The sequence below is a fragment of the Aulostomus chinensis genome, chromosome 11, assembly GCF_037954235.1.
Source record: "Aulostomus chinensis isolate RoL2024-O1b breed Wild chromosome 11, RoL_Achi_v1.0, whole genome shotgun sequence".
NCBI lineage: Eukaryota > Metazoa > Chordata > Actinopteri > Syngnathiformes > Aulostomidae > Aulostomus > Aulostomus chinensis.
The window spans coordinates 4,361,687-4,378,564 of NC_141330.1; the positions used below are offsets into that span (position 1 = coordinate 4,361,687).

The following is a 16,878-nucleotide window of genomic DNA, read 5'->3' on the forward strand; positions in this document are numbered from 1 at the left end:
CCATCATTTATCTTAAGGTTTATTGAAATATATATATATATATATATATATATATATATATATATATATATATATATATATATATATGGCAGATATCAGTTTCAGATGTATGGTGTTTGAAATTTGAAGAATTAAAAGAAAAGAAACTCCTCAGTTTTTTTTAATATAAGAAAAATGGATGGGTCTCGTGATCGTTTCTGTGTGTTGGAGGAACCGGAACATCCATCAGAGAAGGAAGAAATGTAAAAATGTAACTAAACCTGTTAAATGTCATTAATTGTCGTTATTTTTGCTCTCTGTCCCGCGTCACCGTCCCGCGTAGGCAACTGGACGAGTGCGAATGAACCATTTGGGCAAACTGGGCATCGTTTGAGGTGTGAAGAAGAGGCAGAGGTTGCACCTGTAGGCGTCTGCTGGTACATGAACGCACCAAAACATATGATCCCCCACCCCCCCTCCCAAAGATGATTCACAGTCCAATAAGGGGAGGCGATCGGTGTTCTTTGTGAAAGTGTACCAGCTCCAGCTCCAACACACTCTTGGGCATTTAGAGTTTTCCACCGTGTTTCTCTGTCATTAATATGCGCTCAGGACGAGTGTGTGTGTGTGTGTGTGTGTGTGTGTGTGTGTGTGTGAGGGGGGGGTAATTATACGTCACTTTTTGCATTCTCACCTTGGTGTCACAATAGACCGCGCGTGCCATTTGTGTCGCAGCCTCGTGCTGGCGCGCCTTTTAGCGCCGCAGTTGTTTAACATTCACTTGTGAAAAAAAAAAGGACACTTCCCATGCCGTGAGGCACTGTGGGAAAGCCGGTTCCCAAACTGTGGCTCGAGGGTCTTCGGGAGTCACAGCCTTTTACTGCGTCATATAAATAAATAAATAAGCCTCGTGGTTATAAAGGTATTTAAGTCCTAACGCCACGAGACTGCTGGATCATTTAGTTCTACAAGGTTGTTTTTTTTCCACACCCCCAACTTGACTTTCTGCTGACCCCCCCCCCATTTGAAAGTGAGTCGATAAGATCCTTACCTTACCTGAGAAGCTGCGGTTGACGTTTAGATGCCTTTAAATTCATAACAATTCTAACCCATATCAGTGACGTCACCCCCAAAGTAATTCACAGTATCGTTTCTTCATTTTTTTGTTATTTTTAATTTTCCTGCTTGTAATTTTCTTCTTGGGACGTGTACAACTGGGTAAAGGGAAATTATGTCTTGTGTCAGTTTTGAAAAATCATAATCTGAATTGAATTTTTTTTTTATAGCTACTTACCTTTTTTCATCAGAAATTATTTTTTTGTTTTAGAAAAAAATGGGGAAAGCTGAGCAAGAAATTGCTTCACATGCAGATCTAAGTTTTCTTCTTTTTATTTATTTTTATTTGCAAAAAACAAAACAAACAAACCCAAAAGGTTCCAGAAGTTGGCAAATGCTGGACCCCTGGGGGCCCCTCCACTCCTTTTGGGAGCCCTGATCAGGTGCCTGCTCATTTTACTGAGTAAAGCAGTTGTTTCCAGCTCTACGACATTGAACATTTTAGTATTTCTCCAGACCTTTTAACATTTTAGAAGATGAGGTGGTGAACCGACCACAACCGCAAGTCACTTCACTTCTCAAACTTCTGAGTAAAGCAATTAAAGGGTCTGCATTTCAGTGGGGAGACATTTGAGCCTGAAGAAACCAGAACAAAAAACAAAAAAAAAACAAAAATCCATCAGCTGCAGCTGTTTTGTGATCAAGCTCAATAATCACATCTGTCAGAGAAGTAGTTGTTTGATAAACCTGGAGTCACCAGCAGGGCGGCACGGTGGTACAGTGGTCAGCGCTGTCGCCTCACAGCAAGAAGGTTCTGGGTTTGAGCCCCGGCTCCAGCACGGGTTCTTTCTGTGTGGAGTCTCCATGTTCTCCCTGTTCCTGTGTGGGTTCTCTCTGGTACTCCAGCTTCCTCCAGAGTCCAAAGACATCAAGAGGGGACCAGGTTAATCCAGACTCTAAATTGACCGTAGGTGTGAGTGTGAATGGTTGTCCGTCTATGTGTTGGTGACCTGTCCAGGGTGAACCCCGCCTCTCGCCCGAAGGCTGCCAAGATAGGCTCCACCCCCCCAATCCTTAGCAGGATAAGCAGAATAAGGTATAGAAAACAGATGGAGGGATGGATGGAATCATCAGCAACTGGTTGTGAATACATGAGAGTCTTTATTGTAAAAGAGGTAGAGAGAATACAGGTGTTTCACTGTACAGAAAAAAGACAACACTTGATATACTCATTCAAACCATTAATATGGACTCAGGCGCGCCTCATTCGTTTCACAGGGACACATAATGCTGTTAGAAAAACAAAACAAACACACAAAATCTTTGGATTCTTCTCTATTGCCCTCTCATCCACTAAATGCATTCTCTTTCTGAGCTGTTAAAATGAACAACGTGAATAGCACTAATAATAAAACTGCAATAATATTATTAATAATAATGATATAGTGTGCTAAAAAAATAATGATAATGCACCCCCCCATCCTCTTCCCCAGCCACACACACACACACACACACACCTCAGTAACATGGCAAAGTAGTGGAGAAACTCTACGACCCGATAGTAAAGCCACACCTGCATGCACACAACACAAACACACACACACATTTTCACTCTATCCTCCGTTCACTCAGCTCTCATACAAACGTAATAATGAACAACGCTGAGTGGTAAGAAAAAGAAAGAAAAAAACAAAACAAAACAAAAACCCAAACATTTAAAATAGTCAAACCAAACAAACAACGTACAAAAACAACTGCAGCCAAGTGGGAAGTGTGATATCATTCTTTCTGTCTTTGTCGGTCGTCAATCTTTCCGTCGCTGTCGTTCTGTGCCACCCGGTGGCGTCATCAGTCAGAGTTTTCCGAGTGGTCGCTATGTGGCGAGGTGCCGGCCGGGGGCGAGTTGCGACCTTGCCAGTTCCCGTTAGCCTGAGGAAATAAAAAGAAAAAAGAAAGAAAGAAAGAAAGAAAGGAAGGAAGGAGGTGTTTAAAGGCAACCTGTGACTTTCGGTGGAACTCATCTGTCACATTTCAAAATGTGGTTAAAGGATGTGCGCAACGTTACGGCCAGCTGTTCTACAGCGGCAAGATGCGTGAGACGCTTCTGTTTACCGTCACACGCCATGTGTGAAAATCAACCTCAAAAGGCTTTGAAAAGAACTCGACTTTGGCGATGAAATGGTATTTGTACAACGTTTTACTACGTTATTTCTGCACAGAAACAGGACGGCTCTTTGCTTGTTGGTGGGCTCAGAAAAGCCGAGGCGTGTTTTTTATTTCTGGAGGCCAAAAGTTAAATCTTTGTCATCTTGGCATTCCTAGAATCACAGAATCGGACTGACAGACAGACGATGCCTGCCTGGACAGAACTCAGCCCAAGATGGAGGGTCTCTACACATGCGCGTACAGTGACGATTGTCTTCCGAGGGTCTTGTTAATGGAGAACAAGAGCACAGAGTAGCAAGTACCATAAAAGGGCAGCATCCCTGAGGTAAAAGTACCTGCACTCCCATCTGGTAGGACTGCTCGCCGTTCACTGGTGGAACCCCGAGGAACAGGTCAGCAGAACCAGACAGAGAGAAGGACCCAGATCCTGAAGACAGACAAACCAGGCGAGTCGTCTCAATACAACATAGAGAATCGGTCAGCTTTATATAATCAGTAGATTAAAGGCAATTCCATGCTTTTTTAGCTCTTCTCTATTTAATCAAAAATGCTGATTTTTTGTTTTTTTTAATATCTTAAAAACCTAACATATCATCCACTATCGTTACTGCGTCAGTAGCGAACTGGGCAGGTTGCAACAAAATAACTTTTCAGCAACGTACATTTAAACGATTTCGACTATTTGTGGTGTGGAAGCTGGTAATATTTATGGTGAAGTTGGTACAAACTCCCCAGTCACAACTACAACCGACACGTGGCTCCTACTGCAGCCGTAAATCGTTCAATTATCGTTCGTCATCACTGGACTTCCTGATTAACTGAGCGCACCCAAGCCTCCCCTGGTGTGACAGCAACCTGGCCTGGACACAATTGCCAGAATCTGGCTTTACTGTTGTTTCCAAGTCAGGAGCTCCAGTGGGAGGCGGAGGGTGCAGCCTCCACCAGCCAGGAGGAGGGCTTCACCTCCCTGACGCACCAGTCTACTCTGTAGCCTCATGAGCTTTGCTAGGGGGACGTGGGCGAATCCTGACATTCAAATATTCCAGCAGAAATGGCATGGCAGCATTCATCTGTGGCTGCAGGACATGTCAGACGCTAGTGACAGCTCCCATTTGATTCCCTGTGACAGGTTTGCAACCCTGATACATTCCCTGACTCACAGAAACTAATTGAGCCCATGGCGGTGTTGTCTGCAAATTTCTCAGGAGCAGGACATGTGCTCTCACAATACAGTTCCCTGCCTCCGGGGTAGTAATTGCACACAATAATTTTCATCCCATTTGGCACCTGTGGAGTTGGGAGTGTGCGGTGAATCATCGCCCTGTCTGGCGCCCAAGGCTGTCTTCATGGCGTAGAGGTTGGCTTCCTCTTGGAACTTGCTGATGTTTTTCTTGTAGCGGATTCTCTTATTGCCAAACCAGTTGGAGACCTAAAGAAAACCCATCCATGATCATCGCACACAGCATGAATGATGGGTTCACGTTTAAAATCTCCGTGTATTCATCGTGTGCAACTTGCCTGAGAGACAGTGATTCCACACTGTTTGGCAAGTTCCTCTTTGGCTTCTTCACTGGGGTAGGGGTTGGATAGGTGGGAGTAAAAATACTCATTCAGGACCTCTGTGGCCTGTTTGCTGAAGTTACGCCTCTTGCGCCTGATGGGGGTAAAAACAAACGATAAGAGCTTCATCTCCTTTTCTTTGTTTTAATCACATTTTTTTTTTTATTGTTAGCATTTCATGAAACATGACAACTTTTTGTGAAATGTACTTAGACAACATAAGAGGCAGACAATTAAAAAAAAAAGAGAGAGAGAGAGAGAGAGAAAAAAAGACAGACGCGCTTCTGAGCCGGGAGCTGAGACCTACCGAGACCTGCAGACTGACAGTTAGCTTAGCACAATGAATGGTAGCGGATGCGCAGGCTAGCATACCTCTGTCTTGCCCGCTCGGGTTTGAAAACCTGTCATTCCTCCTCTGTGCATTCTGGTTCAAATCGATCACGATCAGCGGTAAGCTTGGCCATGGTCTCTCACAAAGACAGCCATGATTAGAGGTAGCGCTTCTAGTCATCAAATCAGTGTCAGGGAAGTAGTTCTTGTTCTGTCTGATTCTAACATTAGTATATCTCAAAAAATAAAAAAATCAGAGCTTACATTCCACATAACCTTAATTATATTACGGCAAAAAAGTTGTATTTGATGACTTTCGACAGCAGTATTGTAACCCACACATCCTCTACCGTTCACTGTGCTAAGCTAACTGCTGGCCCCCGAAGGGGCGTGCTTTCCTTTATATACACACATGAAAGCCTCCTACATTAGTTTAGTTTATGTCAGACAATAACGTCATTGACCTAAGTATCTGTATTAAGGGAGAAAATTATTATTTCATGCTGGAATGTGCCCCCTTATGAGCCACAATGGGAGTACTTGAAGCAAAAAAGCAGTATTTTTAGTGAAGCGCTCATTTAGGCCAGGAACATTCAACTCCGCACACCCACCTGGCATCGAGGAAGCGGGACCTCAAGATCATGACTGCTTCACAAGTGCTCTGCTTCAGCTGGGTCTGGATGGAGCTGAACTTGCGGTGGATGATGGCCACCATGCGCTCGATCTCTCGCGGAGTCACGGGCCGCGTGCGCGACTGCTCCCTCAGCAGGTTCATCACATGGGTGGTGAACTCAGTACACGCCTGAAGGCCGGGGGAGAAGATGCACACTGAGGGGGAGCTATGGGCAGAGATCTAGCAGTATTTCATGTTGGCTTGCTGGAAGTGATCAAATCCTCGAGTTGATTTTAGTACACACCATGTATCACGTGATATATACTATGTATATCATGGAAGTATAACCATAAATACTCAACACGGGTACGACCAGCAGCTAAATTCAGCATGAGCTCCACAGAGCAGCTCGCCTCTACACAGCTTTACTGAAGAAGGGGCGCTTTGCTGGGCGCACTTCATGGTGCGGGAATAGCGTTTGGTTCCGTTTGGGCTTTGGAACTGATCTGAATGTTATTTTGAAGAACAGCAATCACAGCACACACGGAAGCTTTAGTGTAGGCTGGAATGTTACAGCAACAATTCATCCCCTAATAGATTAGTAGTTCAACACATGACTGCATGAGCAATTGCGAGCAGGTGACTAAATTAGGTTCTGAAGCCTTGACTGTACCGGGCTGGCAATGCCATCTTCTGGCTGTGATATGTTTTGTTTTCTATCCTCTGCTGCCAAGAGCGACTTGATTGTTTGGATTATTCTCTACCATGGAAAAGAGGGACAAGATGGCCTCTTTATTATTTGCTTTATTGTAGTTCATACTGATAGATCCTTTAAATTTTCAGACCCACCCCTGATGAACCATCTATCGGACAGCGTGTCTCCAGTTATCACATTGCTGGAGTGATACGACACACGATCGAGAATCACTAAAGAAGGTGTGAGATCCTGAGAAACCCGTGTCTGTTCTCTCGCCTCGCTCGATCTGCTCCGAGCAACTTCAAACGGCTTCTGTCAAAAATAGAATGGGCAAATATTTTTAGTGGAGCAGAGCCGAGAGGTGCTTCTGGTAGAATCAGAATGTTTGACTTGAGTGGCTACCATCACAGCCAGAACAGAAGGCAGCAGACCCTGGTAAAACCAAGAGGCCCAGGTTTTTAAAAGTTAATTAGACAAAACGAGAAAATCCACATTAAAAAGAATGCCACTTTATCTTTTTGAATTGACTACATTACTAGAAAAGAGAGAGAATCTGTGAGGAAAATAGTCCAGTACTGTGTTGCTCCTCTCAGGCAGAGGTAAAAAGGCTTCTCCCTGATGGTTTTTTTGTTTGTTTGTTTGCTTGTTTGCTTTTTAAATCAGCAGCATCAGGGAAAAAAAAGTGTATTTGCAGACAAAAGCAAAGTTATGCAACTGAACTCTAGACCAAACACGCCAGTGGATTGCACTCCTGGCGATCAGCTTTAGTACAGGGAAGCGTGTACAGGCAATGTTAGCACTTGGCTCCTGTTGCGACACGGTACCTGCTCATACTTCTCCAGCTCAGTGTGGTAGATACTGCGAATCTGGCTCAACTTGCTTTTGTAGTCGGAGTGCTCGAGTGAGCTGTCAGGTGACATCCCTCCAGAGCTGGTGGCCGCTGACACGGCAGCAGCAGCCCCACCGCCCTTTTCCGGTCCCGCCACGCCCTCCGCCAGCAGCATGTTGTCCAATCGAACCAGCTGAGGATCCTGAGGCTCCTCCTCCTGGGTGTTCCTCATTGACAGACCTGTCAATAAGACAAATGTCTATGAGTTTTGTTGGTGTAACAGGTGTCAAAGGGAGTTACATGACACCTTCATCCTGCCCAAATCCCATCTTGAGGATTGACTGATTCCATTACTTCATCTTAAAACTCTCCCTCTACTATCCAAGTATGAGAGCAGAGTGAGCAAGCGTTCAACTGACAGGCTACAAACAGGTCTGAAGTTCTAAGTTCCTTGTTGGAAATCTCAGGTGGAATGCCCCCTGATGTTAAAGACTGTTTACTGGGAAACTCTTGAGATCCCTGAAGAACCTTGTAACCACCCTCCAACACAGCTGCTCACCAGTGTGAGCACTCAGATCATATACTGGTTTTAGAACTTTTGTCTTATTTATGTCATATTAAACCAGTGGTGCCCAGTGTTCACCCTCTACCTGTCAACATGCTGCTACCACGTTTTTAAGGCACCAAATAGAGCGCAGAGAGTCGCTACAAACCGGAACGTCAATGTCCGTTTTGGTTTGTTTGTTCTTTTGCTCCTGCTCAATTCTTCCAACTCAAGCGTGATGTCACTCCCAGTTTCAACCTCTTGAGTTCCAATGTAAAAACACTGCAGTATTAACATGTACTCCCCAAGGGTGTAGTCTGGTCTAGTTTGCAGTAGTGGGTACACAGTGGGCCCCCTCCTGCTTAACCATCATCATAGTCCTAAAGCATACAGCACCTGCTTTCACACACACCTGGGTAGAAAAACGTGAAAATTTAAAGCTGCCTGGAAGTTCAAGAGTATGTTTTTGGACACTGAATTTCAATCCCATTTTTAAAAAAGGGTTTTTTTTTAAGTGAACGTGTCCTGAAAAATAAAAAATAAATAAAAATTAAAATAAAATAAAATCAAAACAAAACATAACGGCTACATTAAACACACGGGGTGACATTCAATTCGGAACATCCCTATCACAGCTCAGACTGAATCTCATCTCAACAGGAAACTCATGTTTAGATGAGCCTCGAGGGTCAGCGCGAACATCCTTTTCTACTTCTCACTGTCGAACCAAAAGACAAACAGATTTACACTCCCCAGCATTATATCTCCCTGTTTTAAGCACGACCGGACTGAGCGATGAAGCATCAATCACAATCTGTTTACAGTTTAGTGACAGCCCCGCTTACTAGCTATTTAACAGTCGTGCCAGAAAAGCTGTTTGTAGACTGTGGGGCCGTTGCACACAAAGCTTATATAAACATACTCTTTATTCAAGTGTCCAAGCAACCACGATCACACATTTTGCTTTGAACAACCTCAAATAACAATACACTAAAAATCATGAGACTATTCTGCAACACAATCCTTATATTTCCTGCTATATTGATGCAGGGGGTTTTATTTATTCTTTTGCTAGTCACACAAGCTGCAAACTGAAACAATAGGAGCAGTATTGTTTTACCCCGTGGCCATTATACTCTTATGTCTGTTTGTCCAGCTGTTGCTTGACTCTATTTTTATACCAAATGGTTTCAACACAATAGCTGCCTATAGATCTTCCTGCACAAGTATGCCCACTACTGCTTGTGACTGTGTGATGACACAACGTCAATAAAGTACTAACCAAACAAGGATGCAACAAAATCGTGTGATGACTTAAAGCGAAAACATCAACACTGTGTGTGTGTGTTTTTGTTTTTTTGTTTTTTAAAAAAACGTTACCAGTCTTTTCCTTGATCTCGCACAAAACGCTGAACAATGCGGGTTTCATTCGGTGACAGTTGAGCGCATGTTTCCTGCACAGAAGGAAAACGGGGTGACTTTGGAGCTGGGATGGCAGGCTGAATGTAAACAGAGGCAGTGACAACATGCAAATTGACCAAAACAACACAAAACGAAGTGACTTTAGCATTGCCTAATGCAGCTAACGTTAGCTTCAAGCTAGGTCGGAGCTAAGTGGCGTAGCTAACTGTTCGCGGAAATGGCTGTGTGAGATAGCAAAGACTCTTCGTTTAATATATTCGTTTGCGTTACGGGTTGTTTGAAGCAAACGGTAGGAAAAAAAGAGAGAACGTTATTAGGTAAACATTAGCTGTTGGCTAGCATGTAGTACTGTGTTGTTAGCCTTGGATAACGCAGCCTAGCCTGCTAACAATGCCGTCATTTGGGACATGTTTGTAAACAGGAGCGATGAAACCAAACCGAACGTTGTAATTCATACATCTGAAATCTGGAGAGGTTAAACTTTTTTCATTAGTTCACATTAGTTTACAAGTTAGCTTGTGGTTGAATAATCCAAACAATAGACAGAAGTTCGGGAAACTTTACCACAGCCGGTCGACAAAGCGGCAAAAAAAAACAAAATAAAATAAAACAGACGTCCCAGCTTCAATAACTTTAAAACATAAAAAAAAAGTTGCCACTCACTTTGCCTGTGCCTCGTCTAAACTTTGGTCGGTGATGGTCATTATTTGCTGCAATATGTCGCCAATATCTCTGCGGGTTTCGTGTCCGTTCTCTGTGCCCTCAAGGCCCGAGTCGCCTCCGTCGGACCGGTGCTGAGAGGGTTGATGAACCGCGTTCAGCGACGGCATCCCCGGGTGGCCGCTCATGCCGAGTCCCCGGCCGTTGGAGGGCCCGTTGCCCGTCAGAGGCTGCTGCTGCTGCAACATCTTCAGCGACGCACAGTGGCGACGACTGCTGCCCAACTGTGCTCACAGGCACGCAGCGCAGCGAGATCCGAGGCATCGCGGTGCAGGGTCCCCTAGTGACTGACAGGAAAAGGTACAGGCCATGTTACACTAGACAGCAGGAGATGCTGCAGGGGAGCCGAACATGTGCATTACTAGTATTTGTGTGTGTATGTGTGTGGGGGTGTGTGTTTGCGCGCGCAAACACAACTTTCGGGAGGGGGTGGGGGGGGGGGCATGACCCAGTAGCTAAAAATGTGTTTTTGGGGTTGGTGGTTTGGCTTGGTTCCCACAATGCTCGGTAAAAACTCGTTGAATACCCCAAAAGTAAGCCTGTATGTGTGTGTAGCGCTGCAGCAAAGAATTGCCAGTTATTTTGGAAACTGATTAATTATTTCAGTCCTTTTTTTTTTTTTAAAGCAAATGTGTCACTTTTGTTGGTTCACAAATCTGGGGATGTGCTGCATTATGGTCATTGATGAGAGAACAGGACTAGCCTTGGGTTCTGGATTGGTCAATGGAGAGAAACAAAAGTCGCCATTTGAACACATCAGGTTGGGCATTGTTACAAGCAGTTTCCAAATTCTCAAGGCCAGGAGTAAAAGTCTGAGATGGTGGAATAAAGCACCCCCCCTACCCCTCCTTATGTGATTTACAGGTCCCGGGTTCCTACATGGGATCATTATTTTTATGTATGATGATCTCATAGACAGTCAAGCCAAGCTTTTCTAAATCAGGGGCCACAGAATATAGGAAAACAGACTGTTCTGACTCATTTATCAGTTTCTGATCATTGGAAAGTTGGAAAACCTGCACATTTTTGTCCAAAAAGTACATCCTCAACCAAGTCACATACATTTAGGCTGTTCCATGTGATGTCGTTCTGGTTCTTTCACTGAGCTTCCCCTGAAACTGTTTGGTGCTCTCGTACTTTGAAACCTCTGTCCCACTCAAGACAGTTAAATCAATGAATTGAGACAGTAACAGGCAAATGAACTGATTAATACAATTATTTGCGCGCCGAAAGGAGTGTTGTTCTTGATCATTTGAGTACAATACTTGCTGACACACCTTAAAGGGTGTTGATTGGGTTTGAGACCTGCTTTGGGGGTTAGCTGGGTTTAGTTTCAGTTTGAAGTAAAAGCTGGGTATTCAGTTGCGAGGATCACTGTTAGATCATGTCACAGTAAGAAGAGAATGAGCAGGAATAACGCTTAATTGAAATATATGTGAAAACCGTTGCCGTCCTGCGCCGCTCCAACCTCTAGATTCAAACAGAAAAAGCCGAGCGACAACCCCGCTTAGACAAGCTTCTCTCACTTGCATCTACTTCTCTTTTAAGCAGCAAGTCAAACGGATGTGCGCCAAAACCACAGCTTTGTGTGCCTGTTTCAACATGTTGCAGTTGGGTCTGACACAATCCAGTGAGCTGGAGTTGAAGAAGGCGGCTGCTTTCAGCTGCGATGTTAGGTTACCTCAAATCAAACATTTGCGTGGGATTGTTTAGACTAACCACATTCATGCTGGGGGTCTCTCCTGCTTTTGTCAGTAATAATTCATGATCGCATGACATCTCTTATATGGGCCACATAAATAGGGGTGTGATGTGTGGTAAGAGGAACAGGAAGAGAGGAGACGAGAGTGAGAGAGTAAAGGTGGCAAGGCAGACAGACAGAAAAAAGCAAGCACTTGTCACGTCGGCATGTGAAACTCCTCAAAGTGTTTTTTTGTTTTTTTTTCAACTTCATGAATATGTTGACAATGCAAGTGGTGAACTGAAAATGTTCTGCTCACGCAGTGGGGGACTTCAAGAGATGAGGCGCTGAAAGGGAACCTTCCTGAAGATAAAAGTAAGACTGAAATTTATATTTATGGTACATGAGGCAACCTGTGGGGCGAAGGAATACAACTTTCTAGTTTGTTCAGTCAAAAACATGATGTCGACATCTCCTCCTATCATGTTGTCAAACAACTTTTTTGTCATTACACTAACAGGAATACGTGACGTACAGTTGAGTTGCTTAAAGATATGTAACCAGCATGCCGGAACCTGCCAAGCTAGTTTCTCACGCATTACTTTGGAGGAGAGACGCACAGCTGCACAGCTGTCATTTACATGTCCATTTTAAGAATTTTCAGGGTTTATTTCTGGGTTGTCAGCTGTGTGTTTTTCTCAGGAGTATTAAAAATGGAGACCTTTGAGAGTTTGACCTAAGATCTTTGACCCTAACCCTGTTTGTGTATCTTCTTGTGCTTGCTTGGTTTGACGGTAGGATTAACAGACCGCACAGAGCTCATAGTTGAAATGGCTGAAGGAGGGCTGCCAGAGCCGCTCGTCATCTCTGAAGGAGACAGAGAAAGAGGAGAAGCAAACACTTCAGCTGAGCCGAGCTGGAGCGGAGAGTCGCCTCTCAAAAAGGCAGAGGAACGCACCAGAGAGAAAAAAGAAGATGTAGAGGGTAAAATGCGTTTAGAGGACCACCAGACAAACACAGAGGAAGACCAAGTGGGAGATGTTTTTGTGGACGTAGGGGACAAACCAGATAAATCAGAGCAAACTGAGAGTGTGGATGATGGACAGAACCGAGGTGAGATTGAAGGAGAGACACAAGAGTTGATTCATGAAATGTCGGAGGAGCCCAGTCAAACAGAGGATAAACCAGTCGGACAAAATGACCCTCAAATGGACATAACGTTTAATTTGTCTGAGCGAGGACCAGAGGGGACACTCAGCCAGCTGGAGGACGCAAAAAAGGTTTGTGAACCATCATGATCATCTCTATCATATTTCAGTTGGGCATGTGACAAGCTAAGTGTTTCTTTATTAAGTTACATGCTCTATAGGTCGACACTACACGAAAAACAATTGTGATGGGAAAACAGCAGATTAACATATTGTTACGCAGTTTGTAGGAGTATGTAGGAGTCGAGTAAATTCCTTCAACGTGACAACAAACCTCACAGCTTCACTCTTTTTCTGCCACCTACTCACGTTTTCTCAGGCTCACCGGTTAACCCCCGACTTCCCAGAGGCCCTGTACGAGCTGCTGTGCACTTTTCAGGAGGGGAGGCGGCTCAATGACCAGCGCTGCTCCTTCAGGCTGGAGAGTGGGATCAGGAGGAGGTGTCACTCGGAGCCCAACACCACGCAGCCAGTTAAGAGAGGTGAGAACACAGGTTAAAGGTGCTATGTGTGAGATTTGGCCAACTGTCCAATTAAAACAAATTACTGTCTACACAAATGGAGCCAGTTCTGAGTCCTTACAGTCTAATGTTACAGTAGTCAGCAGGGTTTGAAAGGGCCTAGAATTTGAAAATAACAACTCTCAGGACTCGCACATTTTTGTTTTTTGAAAACAAGCCAGGAAATGTTTGAAAAATGAAACTGAACTTCATCAACACGACAACACAGTAACATTCTTTTTGGTTGAATGTAAGAACATGAAAATGTTCCTCAAAGGCATGGAAATGTAATGGCAATGTATTTGTATATGAAAACTGAAAATAATCCAAGCAACTAAGGGGCTGTGTCTGCCGACGCTGGTTTGAGAGCTGGGACTGAGAGTTAAATATCGCCAATATGTCTTATAACCACAACAGGGGCTTCTTAGCTAGCACCAAATTTCAAGATGATTTGCCAACTTAAGGCCGCTTTTGTCGGGGGGAGACTACGCAATGATTGCACAACAGGCAGTTACAAGGTACGCTAGTTTAGCGGCCGCTGCTAACAGGTCCTCACGACTTTGATGACATCCTGCAGCAAGACTTAGCAAGCTGGACCAGTGCTAGCTAGGACAAAAGACAAGTTGTCTTGTCCTTTACCACTGACATGACGCTTCCATCTCTCTCTTGTTCCCCACAGTTATCTTTTCATCCATGACTTCACTGCAGAGAGAGGAGTTTTTTGAGTTGGTGGCTACTGCTCAAGCCCGCCGGCTGGATGACCAGAGGGCGCAGCTTGCAGGGTCCTCTCCGCCAAAATCAAAAGCTAGAAGTTTCAGAGGCAGCATAAAGCATCTCTCCTTTGTGAGAAAGCCTGAAAAGCCGGCACCAGTTCCTGTCCCTAAAGAGGACTTGTACAACATGATTCTCACAACACAGGTGAGCAATTTGAGTCTAATTCAGCTGTTTTTTTATGCCACCGGATGCTTTAATTCTTCAGTGTCAACTTGGGCTGTATTCATCATTTTAAGATTTCGAATTTCCCATCGTCCTTCCACCCACAGGCCCAAGGCCGCCTGGAGGACCAACGCAGCAGGGCTCCTGGTCCCATGGATGATGAGGACTTCTTCTCCCTCCTCCTGAGGGTCCAGGGGGGACGCATGGACGAGCAGAGGACTGAACTACCTTGCATGCTGCAAACCTGAGATGGAATAGAAATCGCAGGCTCCCGTCAGAGCCGTTCCAGTATTGTAGCCTTGAACTATTGATGTGCTTCGTTCCTGATGAGATTAACGCTGTAGTTAATTTCCTTACATAGACAATAGGCTCAGTAGACGTGCTTTCTCATCTCATCATGTTTTGCATTTCATTGAATGTCTGTAACGAGCAGTTGACTGATCCTTGAAGTGAAGGAGGAAGTCGACTGACGGCTATCAGTTCGTCGCATGTGTGCAGCAGACAGCGGGGGGAGGCGCTGAGGGGATAATCACTCCAAGGCCTCGCAGAGCCTGACTGTATCTGGATCATTATCCACTAGGAAATAAACAAAAGAACTTTCCTTCACTTACTGAACCATTTCCAAATATATATATATAAAAGGAGCATGTTTTTTTTTTTTAAATGCACTTCTGATTACAAATACAAAGTGCAATGTAATTGCAAGAATTCCAGCAGCGACACTAAGCAGAAACTGTGAAATCTGTTCTGTCATTTTCATCAGTAATCATCCTTCTGGTGTCAGCTCACATTCCCACAACTGTAAATAAATCAAACAGGAAGAAATGGAGCTGCTACGTCCAATCGAGGGGGTCGATGAGATAAAGCTGTTGGTGTTATCTCACAGTTCCTGAATTCTTCTGTGCTGCTGAAGATTAAACGCATCCGTCCGATGACAAACACAAAATACGACGGCGCTAACCATCCACACAGTATAATCATGATGTATCTATAACAACATTTACAACATTTTATCTGATAGAACAGACTTTTATAACACAGCTTTAATAAAAAATATCGCATGTGTGAAGTCATGTGAAAATTAATATGGGATAAGAAGATTTATTATATGTAAAAATAGCAGCTGTAAGTTCGTCAATAGGATTTCTTTTTTTAATTTTATTTTCTGATGCATAGACCACGAGCATACTCTATATTTGATCCTTCTCCCTCGGTCTAAAGGTTTCATTCCAGGAGTTTTGATTTGAATATGCCCCAGGCTCCACCCTTCTGGCTGACCTGAGGACCTCTGGGAGCCGGGAGGAGAGAGGTTGGGACTGCGTCTTTTTCTTGTTAGTGTGATTTCAGGGTGTGGTGAATTCCACACCGGCTGTCTATTCTTGGCAGTAAAGTGGTTGATCGGCGCAGGATCGCATCATTTTCATTTGCAAGATCAAGCAGTGACGCTTAAAGATCCCGATAAACCTCATATTTCCAGGCATGAATCTGTTTGGCGTGCGTGTGACATCAGTGACGGTACGGTAACCGCCACTGTATGGATTGTATATTCAAAGACTTTGAAACTCCTGCTCTCAACCTCATGTTTTACAGTATACCAGCCTGACAGCTGCCGCTTTCCTTGACTCTGACCTTGTTTTGCTTGTTTTTAGTCCAGTCAGCTCAGTGGAACGCTTTCTGAGGAAGTTCTGGTTTGTCTCTTTACGGCAGGTTAGAGTTGACTAAGGACACTGTGTCACTTCCTCAAATAAAGCAGAATTATACGTCTAGTGACGGAAAGCCCTTGACCAAAAATGCTGGTTGATTAAAAAAAAATTGTAGCCGTTTGCAGGACAAAAATATATTTTTGGTAAAGATGTATGTGAAGGCTAAAAGGTCAAAGGTCATGAATCAGTGAAAGGTTTTTATAAATCTTTCTTACAGCCTGATTCTTTTGCCTTTGCTTTGAATCATCAAGTGGTGCAAAGACACTTAAATAACTGAAGAGGGGAGAAAAAAAAAGAGGAAGAAAGCCATGTAGCACAAGAGAGACCAAGCGCAGACCAACACCAGAGGTGCAAAATATCAAACAGGAAGACACAGCAGCAGTCCAATTAGTTTACGTCGAGGCAATTTGTGTCATAGCCTGGTGTCAGAGGTCACCCTGGCTTATTTTATGTCTGAAGAGGAGGCGATGAGCATCCCATCGCTGGTTCTTCTCATCTTGCCATTCCTGTAAGAACCCAAAAACACAGAAAGCGCTCGCCGACTATGGCAGTAGATTTATTTCAAGTCATTCTCAGGTTTGAACTTCTCTCTAAGGTGAAGTCAGACCCATAAACTGTAAAAAAAAAAAACAACGACAACTCTGAGTCTGATTAATGGATCTGATGTGAAAGTTCCTGAAACCTGTTTACTTTTCTGACAACCAGCAGGTGTTGACTCCTCTAAAGAGTCAAAAAATGGCCGTACTGCTCGCTTGATTTATGGCTGCAGTAAACAGTTTATAGTCTCAGTCACTATAGTTTCAAGTCCTCCTCAATGCTGCCCGGTGATCATTTTCTAAATTGTCTCATTTAGATTAAAAAAGATGATACAGCGGGGAATGCTTAGCGCTCCCAGCGATTGTTATTTCTCTGCCAGGGCAACATTTGTTGCAAT

General features: G+C 44.1%; 2 protein-coding genes across 3 annotated transcripts; one reads left to right on the forward strand and one right to left on the reverse strand.

Moving 5' to 3' along the window:
* Window positions 1-399: 399 nt before the first annotated feature.
* On the forward strand, window positions 400-15,377 carry gpsm3 (G protein signaling modulator 3). Of its 2 annotated transcripts, none has more exons than XM_086217819.1 (6): window positions 400-416; window positions 11,921-11,972; window positions 12,396-12,877; window positions 13,125-13,287; window positions 13,985-14,223; window positions 14,349-15,377. In XM_086217819.1, exons 3-6 carry the CDS (start codon window positions 12,428-12,430, stop codon window positions 14,487-14,489), a joined length of 993 nt encoding a protein of 330 aa, XP_086073945.1. In that variant the 5' UTR covers window positions 400-416; window positions 11,921-11,972; window positions 12,396-12,427; the 3' UTR covers window positions 14,490-15,377. The 2 variants fall into 2 exon arrangements, with proteins under 2 accessions (XP_086073945.1, XP_086073944.1); XM_086217818.1 differs by lacking the exon at window positions 400-416 and adding an exon at window positions 9,534-10,216.
* pbx2 (pre-B-cell leukemia homeobox 2) lies at window positions 2,171-10,268 on the reverse strand. The gene is made up of 8 exons (XM_086217817.1): window positions 9,860-10,268; window positions 9,155-9,228; window positions 7,226-7,470; window positions 5,703-5,893; window positions 4,720-4,855; window positions 4,489-4,630; window positions 3,537-3,628; window positions 2,171-2,964 (listed from the first exon to the last, which is right to left on the reverse strand). Exons 1-8 carry the CDS (start codon window positions 10,102-10,104, stop codon window positions 2,884-2,886), a joined length of 1,206 nt encoding a protein of 401 aa, XP_086073943.1. The 5' UTR covers window positions 10,105-10,268; the 3' UTR covers window positions 2,171-2,883.
* Window positions 15,378-16,878: the final 1,501 nt, after the last annotated feature.

What these genes read in the sequence shown, in the direction of transcription:
- pbx2 (XM_086217817.1), bottom strand. Translation starts at nt 10,104, where the DNA reads ATGTTGCAGCAGCAGCAGCCTCTGACGGGCAACGGGCCCTCCAACGGC. An exon ending in AGCTGGAGAAGTATGAGCAG is followed by an intron (nt 5,894 to 7,225) that starts GTACCGTGTCGC and finishes CCCGGCCTTCAG; the next exon opens with GCGTGTACTGAGTTCACCAC. An exon ending in GCACACTCCCAACTCCACAG is followed by an intron (nt 3,629 to 4,488) that starts GTGCCAAATGGG and finishes GTCTGTCTTCAG; the next exon opens with GATCTGGGTCCTTCTCTCTG.
- gpsm3 (XM_086217819.1), top strand. Translation starts at nt 12,428, where the DNA reads ATGGCTGAAGGAGGGCTGCCAGAGCCGCTCGTCATCTCTGAAGGAGAC. An exon ending in AGCTGGAGGACGCAAAAAAG is followed by an intron (nt 12,878 to 13,124) that starts GTTTGTGAACCA and finishes ACGTTTTCTCAG; the next exon opens with GCTCACCGGTTAACCCCCGA. An exon ending in CACGCAGCCAGTTAAGAGAG is followed by an intron (nt 13,288 to 13,984) that starts GTGAGAACACAG and finishes TGTTCCCCACAG; the next exon opens with TTATCTTTTCATCCATGACT.